Here is a 12,505-nt window from a genome sequence, read left to right on the forward strand (position 1 = left end):
ACTTTTTAACCTATGAAATTTCAAAAGATGTTTCAATTTTCAAAAAGAAATATCACTTTGTCCTTATCAGGGATTGTAAAAGGGGATGGGGAAGGGGGATTATAGGATAATACATTCCTTAGTCTTACAATTCCTACTATTATGTATTAATTCAGATTCCCGTAAGAATGAGAACTAGGTTAATAAATTGAAAGAGGCAAATAAAAGTCAGCTGTGAAGATGAGAAATATCTCTTCTCCTTTTATACCAGTGGTTCTTAACCATGGCTGATGTTCCCCCACCACCCCCCTGACATCTGATAATATCTAGACATTTTTGACTGTCACAACTGGGGTAGTGGTCACTGTCATCTAGTCAACAGAGACCAAGGATGCTGGTGAGCAATGTACAATGCACAGGACAGCACCCTCAACAATTACCCAACTTAAAATGTATTAATGGTGTAAAGGTTATGGCCTTTGGGAGAAAAGAAAGAGATTTATCAATTGGAATCTCAATTTCTTTCCCCTCTTCCAAAGAACAATGATATTTTAAAAATTAACTTCTGAAATTTAGAAAGGAATTTAAGGATCTCTGGATCTCGTACCTGTTAATATAAGATAAAAGCTCTCAAACTTCTTATGTTAATACCAAAATTATCTCTGGATGATAAAAAAAAATTTTTTCCCTAAAAATAGACAATAGCTAGACAGTAATTTCTTCAAAGTTATGGGTATGCTTGATACAACTAAGCTGAATGCCACATATTACAAAGAAAAAAATTATAATTCATTACGATCTGTTCTGAATAAAATACATACAGAAAAGCTGCTTCTGAGTTCTGACAGATAAGAAAAATGATCAAAACACTTTAAATCAAGGCTTGAATATGAAGAATATGAAAAACAAAAGTAAGTTTTAGAAACTCTACATTTGCACCACCAATCCTGAATTGGACAAATGGTCACTGCTGGCTCTCTATAGGATATGATTTCAAATAACCAATTTCACAAAGGACCTAGTTTAAAAATTAGCCAGTTTGGTGCTAAGAACGAGCAATTTCAATCTGGTTTCACACTGCATTTCATCACACACAGATGTCCATTCGCATATAAATGGAGACAACTAATTTGCCAATGCCTCAGAAACAAGTACATACAATAAATGTGTATGTGAAGCTACATAGATAAGCTAATTAAAAAGCCAAGACGACATGGCATGTGGGTAAGTCACACACTTCCCCCCATTCGCAAAGTAGGAAGAATAATTGTTGAAAGGTCTTGAGTTGTTCAAGGTCCTGAAGTCTTCTCCTTGATTTTTTAAAACAAGTCTTCAAAGGAAAAACATGACACAGATGCACAGAAAAGAAATGCAGATAGGAAGCTACACAGGGGATGGTCCTGAATAGACCTAATCTAAGCAAAATTATTCTGACAAGCACTGACCTATCAAACTAAAAATCTGAATGAGTGTATAAAACTTACAAATCTGTTAAAATCCATTTTCCCTCTTTAATCATAAGATGCTTTTATCTTTTCCAATGCCTAAAAGAGAAAAGAAAACTAAAGAGCACTTGATACTCCATGTTTCCTTTTTACAAAATACAGAATGACTGGTCGGTCTTTATACCTCTGGAAATGTATTAAATGGTGCCCGTAATTTAGATTTCAGATATCCTCTTGCAATATGAAATCCTGCCACCAATCACATACAAAGATGAAGATTTCAAGCACAAAAATGAAAAAGGAATTACCCCGCAGCTCAGTTAAAATGTCTATTTTTTGCTCAAGAATAGCTTCAAGTTGAGTAGCATATGAATCGACATCATAGTCTACTTCTTCAGTCATCTCCAGGAGAGCCTTTTCATCTTCTAACCATCGAATAGATTCCTAAAAGGACAAAAATTCAACAATCCAATAAGCCTCTTTGTAAGACAGAAACCAAATTTACAAATTTCATATATGTTAAATATCTTCAAGCATACTTAAGATGGTATTCTCTAAAATATTAATAAGTATAAAACATCTTTATTTACAGAGTAAAATTAAGAAATATTTCCTTAAATTGTAACACAAACACAAATATGATAAGCTAAGCAAGGTAACTTCATTTTTCTACTTTTACTTCACTCTAGATAACGGTTTGAGGAAGGGAATCAATCAAACACATATCAATCAGTGAGCACAATAATTCTCAAAACTTTAGTAGCTACCCCTAAAATTGGGGAAGAATGGTATAATAAAGTTACTGAGCAATCTATTGAGGTCTATGGTAGCCTAGCACTTACAAATCACCTAGAATTTACAAATCCATTTGGGGCCTCACAGTGGTTGGGTCAAGAGTTAACCCTAAATTCTAAACACTACGTCTTCAAAATTATTTTAACTGTAAGAGCCCGATGGACAGCCAATTTTAGAAGAGTCAAATCACTAAATAGTAGCTACTTACTATTCATAAATGCATTAAAGGAAACCATTCATTCTTAAGTGATTTTAGATAATGTGGAATTTATAAGTTTCATTTCCTAGCAATGTCATGAATCATATGGATCATGAACGAGTTCAGATCATTCTGAATTAAAGACGTTTTGGATATAAAAAGGGGCACTTTCTAGCTTTCAATGCAATTTAATAGCTAATTATAACTAGACTATGTAATATCAGGCTGAATTAGCAACTTAGCTATAGATATCTATTAGAAAACCATATGTACATCAAATATGTCAATTATTTGATATTTTTGATATTGATAACATTGATAAAAATCAAATTTGATACATATATATATATATATCAATTAAAACACATATACACACCCCAGTATTTTTTCTATTTTTTTAGCTATCCACTTAATCTTTTAAAACAAAACCCTATTTTGAGAAATGGCAGATCACAGTAAGGAACAATGAATTGAGAATTGTAAAAAGAATACTGGGTTGAAACTGAAAAATAACCAGTTCTGACAAAAAAACAAAGACCTTTTAGATTTCATCATAAAATGGCAGAGTGAGAAATGATGGTCTTTATATGACAAACACCTTGCTCCAAAAGGTCAGAGACAATTTTCTTAAATTACAAGTGTCCTTTCTTGATTTAATCTAAACACCCAGGCCTCTAAATAGATTCTCATAATAAGGGTTTGACTAAAACTGTTAACAGTTTTCCTTTTTCCTTTTTGTTTTTTTTTTTTTAATATTTATTTATTTATTTGTCAGAGAGAGAGAACACAAGCAGGGAGAGCAGCAGGCAGAGGGAGAAGAAGGGTCCCCGCTGAGTAAGGAGGCTGACTTGATCCCAGAACCCTGAGATCATGACTTGAGCCAAAGGCAGTCACTTACCAACTGAGCAACCCAGGCGCCCCAAAAGTGTAACAGTTTTAATGAGCGTACATCCTATTTTCAACTTACAAAATAAATAGTTTTCTTATATCTCTGAGCCTTTTATCCAGGTGTTTAAAGAGCCTACAGCTGAATCATGTTACTGTTTGTTTACAAATAAATATTTCTCAAACATCAGAGAAGGGACACACGTCAAGAGAAAGACTGAGCTATTGTTCACCTTTTTTCAGAACATATTTATAGTCCCCATAATGATGTCTAAATGTTACCTTCACTTCCTCACATAAATATCACTCTCCAGGATATTTTCTTGTTAGAAAAGGTGATTGGTGGGGGAAGAAGCAATCATACAGTAAATCATACAGTGCCTTTAATAGGCTGAATGTACAAAGGGATGAATATGTCAGGAGTTACTGCAACAGGGAGGGATTTAACACCCCTCACTCATCTGCCACTGTGGTAATCATCCCTCTCCTAAAGCAATCCTCCTCCTCTTCAAAGAAAGATACTTTCTCAACTGTTCTGATAACCCTTAGAAGTTTTTCTTACTGGTGTCAAATAAACTGGCCTAACATAGAAAAAGAGGTGGTGGAGGGCAGAAGTTCAACCCTTCTCTAAAAATGGACAACTAATGAAAGCAAATAAAGCAGGAGAACAGTAGGAAATAAACTAGATCTTTTCACCATAGTGCAAAAGAAACACTGTTTGTAACCATCATTCATTCTGTTCAAAATATCCCATATACATACCCTACCTTACAAATACACGTATACATACACACGAGTAATTTTTTTAGATTAGTATAATATTTAAAGTATTATGAAAGTTCTTAATTTCCCTGCAGAAATATTTTGATGAAAGGTCCTGCCTTACTTTACCTGGAACACTGCCCTGTGATCTTCTACAACTTGTTCTTCCATCTCTACCATTTGTGAGACAGCTTCGTGGAAAGTAAACAATTGGGGAGAAACTTCTTCTTCCTTAAGATGAACATAGTTTAAAAAATTAGGACATAAAGTTTACATTTTAGATGTTACATAAAAGTAGTTTTTCCACATCATTTATAAAAATGTCATTTAGAAAATGAGAAAGTTTGCAAGATAAAGACTACTAAAATATAACATAAAAGGCAAAGCCACAACTTTTTATGGGTCAAAAGTATTTGATGTAACACTGAATAAGACAGCCCAAATTTAAGCGTTCAATAAGGGGTAGTTTTCACTTAGCCCAGGCTTTACTCCAGAATTACCCTAAAAAAGCAATCTCTTTTGGAATAATGCAACTTTTCAAAAATATATTTATTACAAGCTGTAAAGATGCTAAAATATTTCCACAGTATTGTTTAATTTTCACTAACAATCTAAGCCATATGTATGTCTTAAATATCTTTTCACCAGAAAAGAGATTTCAAGACAATGTCTTTTATGACTGTGACTATCAAATTAGTGTTCTGAAGGTCTCAACTCTTACTAAATCTTAATTTCTGAATTACACCATACAATATGTTTGCCAGTTTTTACAGAAATCTTAATTAGCAATCAACAACTTACCTCATCAACAAAAAACCCACAGACATAAATACAACATATTCTTAGTCCTACATCAAATGAAAATTTCTCCAGCCTTGCTTTCTTTTTTGAGCTTCTTTCCCAACCCCAATGTCTAATGATTTATTTACTCAAAATGTGGCTTTAGTGATGAGGTTTACTTAAAATTGTATTATAAAATGTGAGTAGAAAAAGCAATGTTTTTCAAAGATACACAATTCTAAATGTATGTACAGATTTTGGTTAAACAGTATAAGTAGACATTTGACTTCAATCAGTATGCTACCATCCCTAAAAGTTTATATATATAATCAAATTAGCCAACGCACTTTTTCTCTTCTCTTTGGGAAACCAGCATCTGTTTTTAGTAAGGCATGCAGGCATACAATATATCATATGATAAACACGCTCAACCAACTTTACTCATTTTATCTGCCCACCTCCCCGTCAAGCCCAGAATGTCCTCTTTCCTTTGCTTTAAGATATTATGCAAGTTCCTATCAATTCCATGCAGGCTACTTAGAATACTTTTTTTGTCTATACAACTACTTCTGGAATGCTAATGCTCTTTATTATCTTCTATGTGTGTACTTGTGTTGGTTTTATCTGTAGGACATGTCTAGGACACTATCCCGTTTTAATTTACCTTGTTAAGACTTTACCATAACAGTAAGAAAAGGTACACATGCACCAGTAAACTTAACTAAAAGCTAAGGCTGAACACCTCAAGATAGTTCCTGGGGGTAGAAAAATTCAAGAAAACCCACACACTCTCAAATACAGAGGAGGCTGCAAGAACTCATGATGTTATATTTTAAGCCTCTGGATCAATCCTAGCCAACGTCTCCAAATTAAAGTCCTACAAAGACCCAGGCCAACAGATAGGAAGAATATAACAGAAAAGATCTGCTATAGAGGGGGCTATCTTGTTTTCATTTTCCAGATCCTTAAGAGGCACCATACCTAGGTACACTGCATGGTTTGTTTCAAGAATTCAAAAAGCGACTATACCGCCCTTCAAAACTTCTGGAAATAGGAGATAAACTAAGGCCAGGATCTCATTTTAAGTTTTTTATTTTCCACGGTTCAAAGTTTAGAACTCTTATTTTAAACCAGGAACCCCAAGTTCCCTCACCTTTTAGAAAATCAGTTAAAAAGCAGAGATAATTATGGTATCTACCACATAGAGTTGTGAGGATTACATCAGATAATCAGTAAAATGCTTATTAGCTAATACAAGTTACGTAGAAAGCAACTAATAAATGCCACCTTTTATCATGAGAAAATACTACTGTAAGGTTCTTACCAAGAAAAGAATGACATAAAACTATATACATTATATTTTTAAAAAGGAAGTTAAATAATTATATAAACTTTTATATCTCACACACAGAAAGGAATCCCCTCAATACGTTAAAGAAATCATGTGAAAACGTGTATTGTTTGTGCTTTTTTGGTTACTTCTTTATACCTCTTTGTCCTTATACAAGGGTACATTATTTTTTTATTTTTTGAGTAACTGGGAATCAAACTGTTAAATTATGAAATGTCCCTAGCCATTTCAAACATATAGAATGCAACCATATTTAACAAATGTTAGCATTTTACCATCTTTGATTTTTGATACAGTTAATGCACTTTTTATATGCATGTGTCCATAGTTAATTATTTTTAACCTATACGTATGATACGTTGTATGCATAATTCTTACTTGTTTTTTCCCTATATTACTTTTAAAATCCCCAAATTTTAATACTGATAGAAAATCTTGGGGGGAAAAAAAAGTTTAGATCAGGGTCAGCAAACTTTTTAAAGGGCCAGACAGTACCTATTTTGGGCTTGTGAGCCATACAGTCTTTGTCATTGCTTTTGTTCAAGAAAGTAGCCAGACAAGTTGTAAATGAATAAGCATGGCCATAATTCAGTAAAACTTCATGTCTAAAAAGAGATGGCTGGCCCATAGGCTGTAGTCGGCTGACTCCTGATGTAGATGGTAGTTTTCAGTCATTAAGTTCTGCTACTGATGAACTAAAATCAGGTCAGTTTAACTACTGTCACTCACGTTTTGTTCACAAAGAAGTTTCAGATCATCTCTCTGAGGGGAACTCCCCACGCCCCACTGTGCCTCTAAGTCATCAATTTGATTTGGTGGGTGGTGCATTATTGGACGGACATCACCAGCAGCAGTTGGATCCACAGTCAATTCTTTCACCCTATAAATACATAAGAGGTACCTAAAATTAACAAAGACACATGCAGAGGAACAAGAAACTACCATCCTATTCAATAAAAAGGCAATTCAATTAACATATTAAGACTGATGATGTCAGCTTTCCAGATCAAGTTTACCTGAGATCTGCATAAAGAACTAAAGGGATCTTCAGCTCTTGAACTTCCAAAATTTACTGAGGTAACTTTACAATTATTTCAAAGATAATTATTGTGCATAAGGACAATTAGCGAAGTATGTAGATTCAGTATGTCAAAGTAAAAACAAAGTTTTTACAATTAAATTATATAAACAGAAAAATGCTAACAGAAGCACTTAGATCAATAAATAGATTATTGCCAAAATCAGAGAACTTAATACACTCTGTAGAGTTTTAGTTGTTATAAATAATGCTCTATTAAAATAGCTACATGTGAAATAATCATATTTCTAATGTATAAAGATTATAAGTTACAAAGTTCTATCATTTAAAAAATGTTTACCTATTATACTTCAATTTACACGGTGGAAGGGTACATGTTCTAAATCAAGAGGATCTTTGTTATTTCCTTGCAGACAAGGAAATTTATAAGAATATACATAATGATGGTAAACTTCTCATTTTAAACAAGACAGTTTACCTTTCAACCATAAATATGCAAAGATGACATCATCCTTAAAAATATGGGGGGAAATAGGAAGCCCGAATTCTAAATCAACATTTTAAAGCAAATAATTAATAAAGTACACAAAAATGAAGATCATGCAGTACAACCATCACCTGCCAAATGAAATGAAAATGAAAAATAAAATGACTCAGAACAAAAGTATAAATGAAATAATTACAAAAGTATAAATGAAATAATTATATGTAACACAATTCAAAAGAAACTACGAAAATAAACATCTTATGCATAGAAGGAAGTAGACCTGGTAATCGAAGGAGAAAAGTCGTCATACTCATAAGAAGGAGAGAGATCAGGGCGACTGCCACTACCCTGTGAGAAGGGAATGTCTGATGGACTAATTCCAAACTCCTTTACTCTGCAGCACCAAAACAGCAACAAATTAAGAGAAAATGTTCTTGTAAAGACAGCAATACACATTTCAAGTTTTTATTTTGTACTCAGTTTATTTAAAAAAAAGATATCAACACTGTTGTGACTTACTGTATTTAAAGTACTTTAAAAATAATCAATTTTAAGAAGTTTTCGCATTTTTCTGTCCTATTGATACCTTAGTCCGTAGTCCTTCCTTTCTGGTGTACTTTCCCCTTTTCTCATGATCCTTCCTAGAAGTTTAACCAATCATGACCTAAATTTTAAATGCCCCTTCTCTAACTACAGCACTATTAATCTATTTCCTTGTGCAGTCAATACTGCCAATATTTTATTAGCATCAGTGAGCCCTTAATACTCATGCAGTCCTTTAAAACAGAACGCAAGAGTATTAAGTCATTATGGCATCCCCTGTTTGTAATGAATTAATTTCTTTCCTATGCGTCTAGAATGGTTCCATCCTTGGTACAAAATGAGAAAGCAGTTCCTCAAATAGTTTTCTGTGTTTGGTTCAGGTGAAGAACCCTGGTTAAGAAAAGCCTCTCTAGCAATGGAATTTAAATTGCTTTTGGTAATATCTCTGACATTTATATTTAACCAAATTATGGCTTTTCTGACACCATCTTTGTGATTCCCTATGTTCCTTTTGGGGCCATCCTATTTCATAACAGTAAGCAGTATTTATTATGTACTTCCTACATGTTCAGTATTATGATTGTAAATTTTAGGCATTATATTATATAAACCTTACAACAATCTTGTGATACTATCTTTGCCATTTTACAGATGAGAAATTGCTACAGAGCAATAAAATATCTTACCCAAGTCATTCAATGAGAATGTGGTATAAGTGAGGTTCAAACTAGCTTTGAGTACAAACATTATATTACTTAAACATCCAATATACTGACCATGTTTTTCTCATTACTTCTTTTAGATTTGATCTAAACAAAATTACTATGTTGTTGGGTCATAGTCGTACAGATCAAACTAGTAATTTCATGTAGATCAAACTAATTTATTTCTTCTACTTACAGTCTTTCTTTAACCTGTTGGTAATGTCTGCTGTCACAGGTTCAATACTGGATTCAGCTTCCCTTCATCCTTTGTAGTCACTTTGGAAAGCTTATTACCATAGAGACTGACAAAATCTAAATTTCTTTTTTTTTTTTTTTAAGATTTTATTTATTTATGTGACAGAGAGACAGCCAGCGAGAGAGGGAACACAAGCAGGGGGAGTGGGAGAGGAAGAAGCAGGCTCCCAGCAGAGGAGCCCGATGTGGGACTCGATCCCAGTACGCCGGGATCACGCCCTGAGCCGAAGGCAGACGCCTTAACGACTGCGCTACCCAGGCGCCCCAAAATCTAAATTTCTAACACTGACATGATTCTTTTTACTCCCAACTCCACTTAAGCTTCTATTAGAATCTCCTAATTTAGATACCTAACCACCCCTAATAGGCTAATATTTCCCTTTATTCCAAGGGCTTTTGTCCAACTCAAACAGTAAATACTATATGCAGGAATTATATTCCTCAAATGGGCTATCAAGGGAGGTTGAAAATCTTTACTCCTAGAGATTTGGAAAGAAAAGACAATTATTTGTCCCAGATGGTTAGTCATGTTGCAGATGAATTACATTACATGGTAATAAATTAAAACATTTACTTGGACCTAAATGAACTAGAGGAATGGCCAGATAAAGCATTTTCACATTAGGGGGATTCCTTTGCAGTTAGAAGTCTGAAGACATGGAGGGGTTTTGTTTTAATTCTGTAACACGGCAATATTCTGCTATACTACGCTGTTGCCCATCTCTCCCAGGAACAATTTGAAGAAGCACTTCAATGATAAGAACCCCACACACCAAAAATGTTCATTTTAAAAATAAATTAAAAGTACCATAAATCTTTGCAGCTCAGAGCCCATAATTCAAAGTTTAAAAAGGATTAAATTTAGAAATAAAGTATTATATTTTTAAAGAAGTTATTTTAGTATCTTTTTGCAAAATGTCAATAGGCTTATACTTTCCAACAGTTTTTACTATCATTTTAAAAAATCTCTTCAGCTGAAACAAAAGCAAATCACAAGAGAAAAAAAGAGCATGACCCCATTTATGTAAAGTTAAAATACAGCTACCTATGTTGTTCAGGGATACATTCATAGGTAGTAAAACTATTTTTAAAAAGAGAGAAAGAGAAAAACCAAGAAAATTGTGCCACAGAAGTCAAGGCATGTCTACCTTGGGGCAGAGATGAATGGATTTGGACATGTTATTCGGGGTTTGTAATCAGGAGGGGACACATGGGGAGCTTTCTAGAGAGGTAGAAATGTTCTATTTCCCAACCTGATGATAGAAATTTACACTAGGTAAGTATTTATTAGATTATTCACTTATGTTTTCAGTATTTATCTGTATATATACATATTGTTTTAAAAACAAGATTAAAAATAAAATTTCCATAGCAATTAAAATAAATAGGACAAATACTTGTATTCAGCAAAACTAAGGGAATGTCCACAGTCGAAATGGAATGCGAAGAGGAATCTGATCTCTAACAATTAAAATCACAAATGTAGTACGTGATTTTTAAAAGAAATTTAAAACTACAAAGTCATTTTTTCAAAACAAGAGCAACAGGAACAATTTATGGAACAAATATAAATCTGTCTATCACAATCCAAAGTTCCAAGGGCATTTCATGACTATAAGGAATAAATTATTTTAAGTCTATAATGCTTTTTGTCCTTTCATTTGTAATAACATCATAGTCCATTAAATTTTGCAACATTAGTGACAATAAATAATTAAATGTAACTCATATACGACACAAAAAAAAAGCGCTATCATTACTTATTTAAACCCTAGATTTCCCACATACGGCACTTAGTATTGTCAGAAATAATTTTTAGCATATAGATAAAACAATTTGAGAAATAAAGACTGGTCCCCTTACACTCAGACTCTTGATAGGAAAAACTTACATGATCTAAATGTAGTAAAAAATATGAAATATAACTTGGAGAAACAGAAAAATGTAATCATGTTCTAGAATAGAAAGACTAATTCTACTGAAGATCTACATCTCCTTCCAAATTACGCAATACATTTCCATTTACTTTCAGAACTTGACCAAATGACTCTACGTATGATCTTAATGAATAACATGCAAAAAAATTTTTTAAATTGAAAACAATTATAAAAGTTATCCTATCAGATATTAAGTCAAAGTAAATACTGCTCTACGCCCCTCAAATTTCAAACCCAATAATTACTTCGCATACCTATTTGCATATCTTAATGTATTAAGAGTATTTTCACAGGATGCCATTCCTGGAGAGATTGTGGCAATCTAAAGGAGAAAAATGCAAAGGTAAAGAAAATGTTATAAATGATGAAAACAGTCTTATCAACATATTGCTCATTAAGATCTAATCTTAAAATGATTATTTAAAATAAACATTTATTTGTGATATCTGAACTCCAAGATAATTTGCTATATCACACCCACAATCAAATAATTATAAGTCACATAAAATATAAACAACTCTCTGAAAGCACCAGAAAATGATTAAATCAGACAGAAAACAGAAGTCAACACCTAGGAAGGAAAAGCACTGAGTGTTCCCACTACCCCCTCCCCACCCCACATAATTTTTTTGCTTAAAGGCAAGTCCCACTGCTGTCACACAGGGTAACTAGAACTTCATTAGAAAACTGGAATTTCACTGGCTAAACTAAAGGACAGAATTCGAAGGTAGAAATTAAAGCAGCTAGAAAGTGAGGTTTGTCCCAGAAGAGAGAGAATCATGAAGGGAGGTAATCCTGGCAACCAAAAATTGTACATATAAACTGCCCAAATCTCTGGCTGACTCCTGAACCAGGCATATATAAGGCTTACTCCAAGTAACAGAGCTAAGTCTAGAAGAACAGTTTTCAATTTCAGCTGCTGCCCAAAGCAGGGAGACAAGAGTTTGAAATAAGTTCAGTTAAGTTCACTTCTTGCTAAAACAACAACAAAAAATCAGTAATCTTTAGAACATAAGAGAATCCAGAGTGTCTATATATTTATTCATAATAAAAATTATATAAACCAATTTTACTAGACATACTAAGAAAAAGAAAAATGTGAACCATACTCAGGGAAAATAAAAATCAATGAAGACCAACCTCAAGAAGACTTAGATGCTGGAATGAGTAGACTGCATTATACCTGCAACATAATCCTCTCTATCAGACTGGCAGGGACCACATCTTAAGTATCACTGTATCTCCCACAATAGAAGGATTTAAATGATTTGTTATTAATGTGCATTGTAATCTTTCCATAGATATTGTGAGTTATTCATTACTCAGGGTTAAAACAAAACAAAT

General features: G+C 33.3%; 1 protein-coding gene across 4 annotated transcripts in view; it reads right to left on the reverse strand.

The window, feature by feature from the left end:
• The window catches only part of KIF2A (kinesin family member 2A), a 130,577-nt gene that overhangs the window by 5,922 nt on the left and 112,150 nt on the right, over window positions 1–12,505 (reverse strand). For 3 of the 4 annotated variants that reach the window (XM_087862129.1, XM_045794279.2, XM_045794278.2), the window contains 4 exons: window positions 11,416–11,483; window positions 6,926–7,076; window positions 4,195–4,296; window positions 1,733–1,868 (listed from right to left, as the gene is read on the reverse strand). In XM_087862129.1, the coding sequence (XP_087718255.1) occupies window positions 1,733–1,868; window positions 4,195–4,296; window positions 6,926–7,076; window positions 11,416–11,483 (457 nt within the window). Of the gene's footprint in view, window positions 1–1,732; window positions 1,869–4,194; window positions 4,297–6,925; window positions 7,077–8,002; window positions 8,117–11,415; window positions 11,484–12,505 lie in introns of all 4 variants that reach the window. The other variant, XM_045794290.2, reaches the window with a different exon arrangement.

This window comes from Ursus americanus, chromosome 5 (assembly GCF_024610735.1).
Source record: "Ursus americanus isolate L20-20 chromosome 5, mUrsAme1.1.p, whole genome shotgun sequence".
Taxonomy (NCBI): Eukaryota; Metazoa; Chordata; class Mammalia; order Carnivora; family Ursidae; genus Ursus; species Ursus americanus.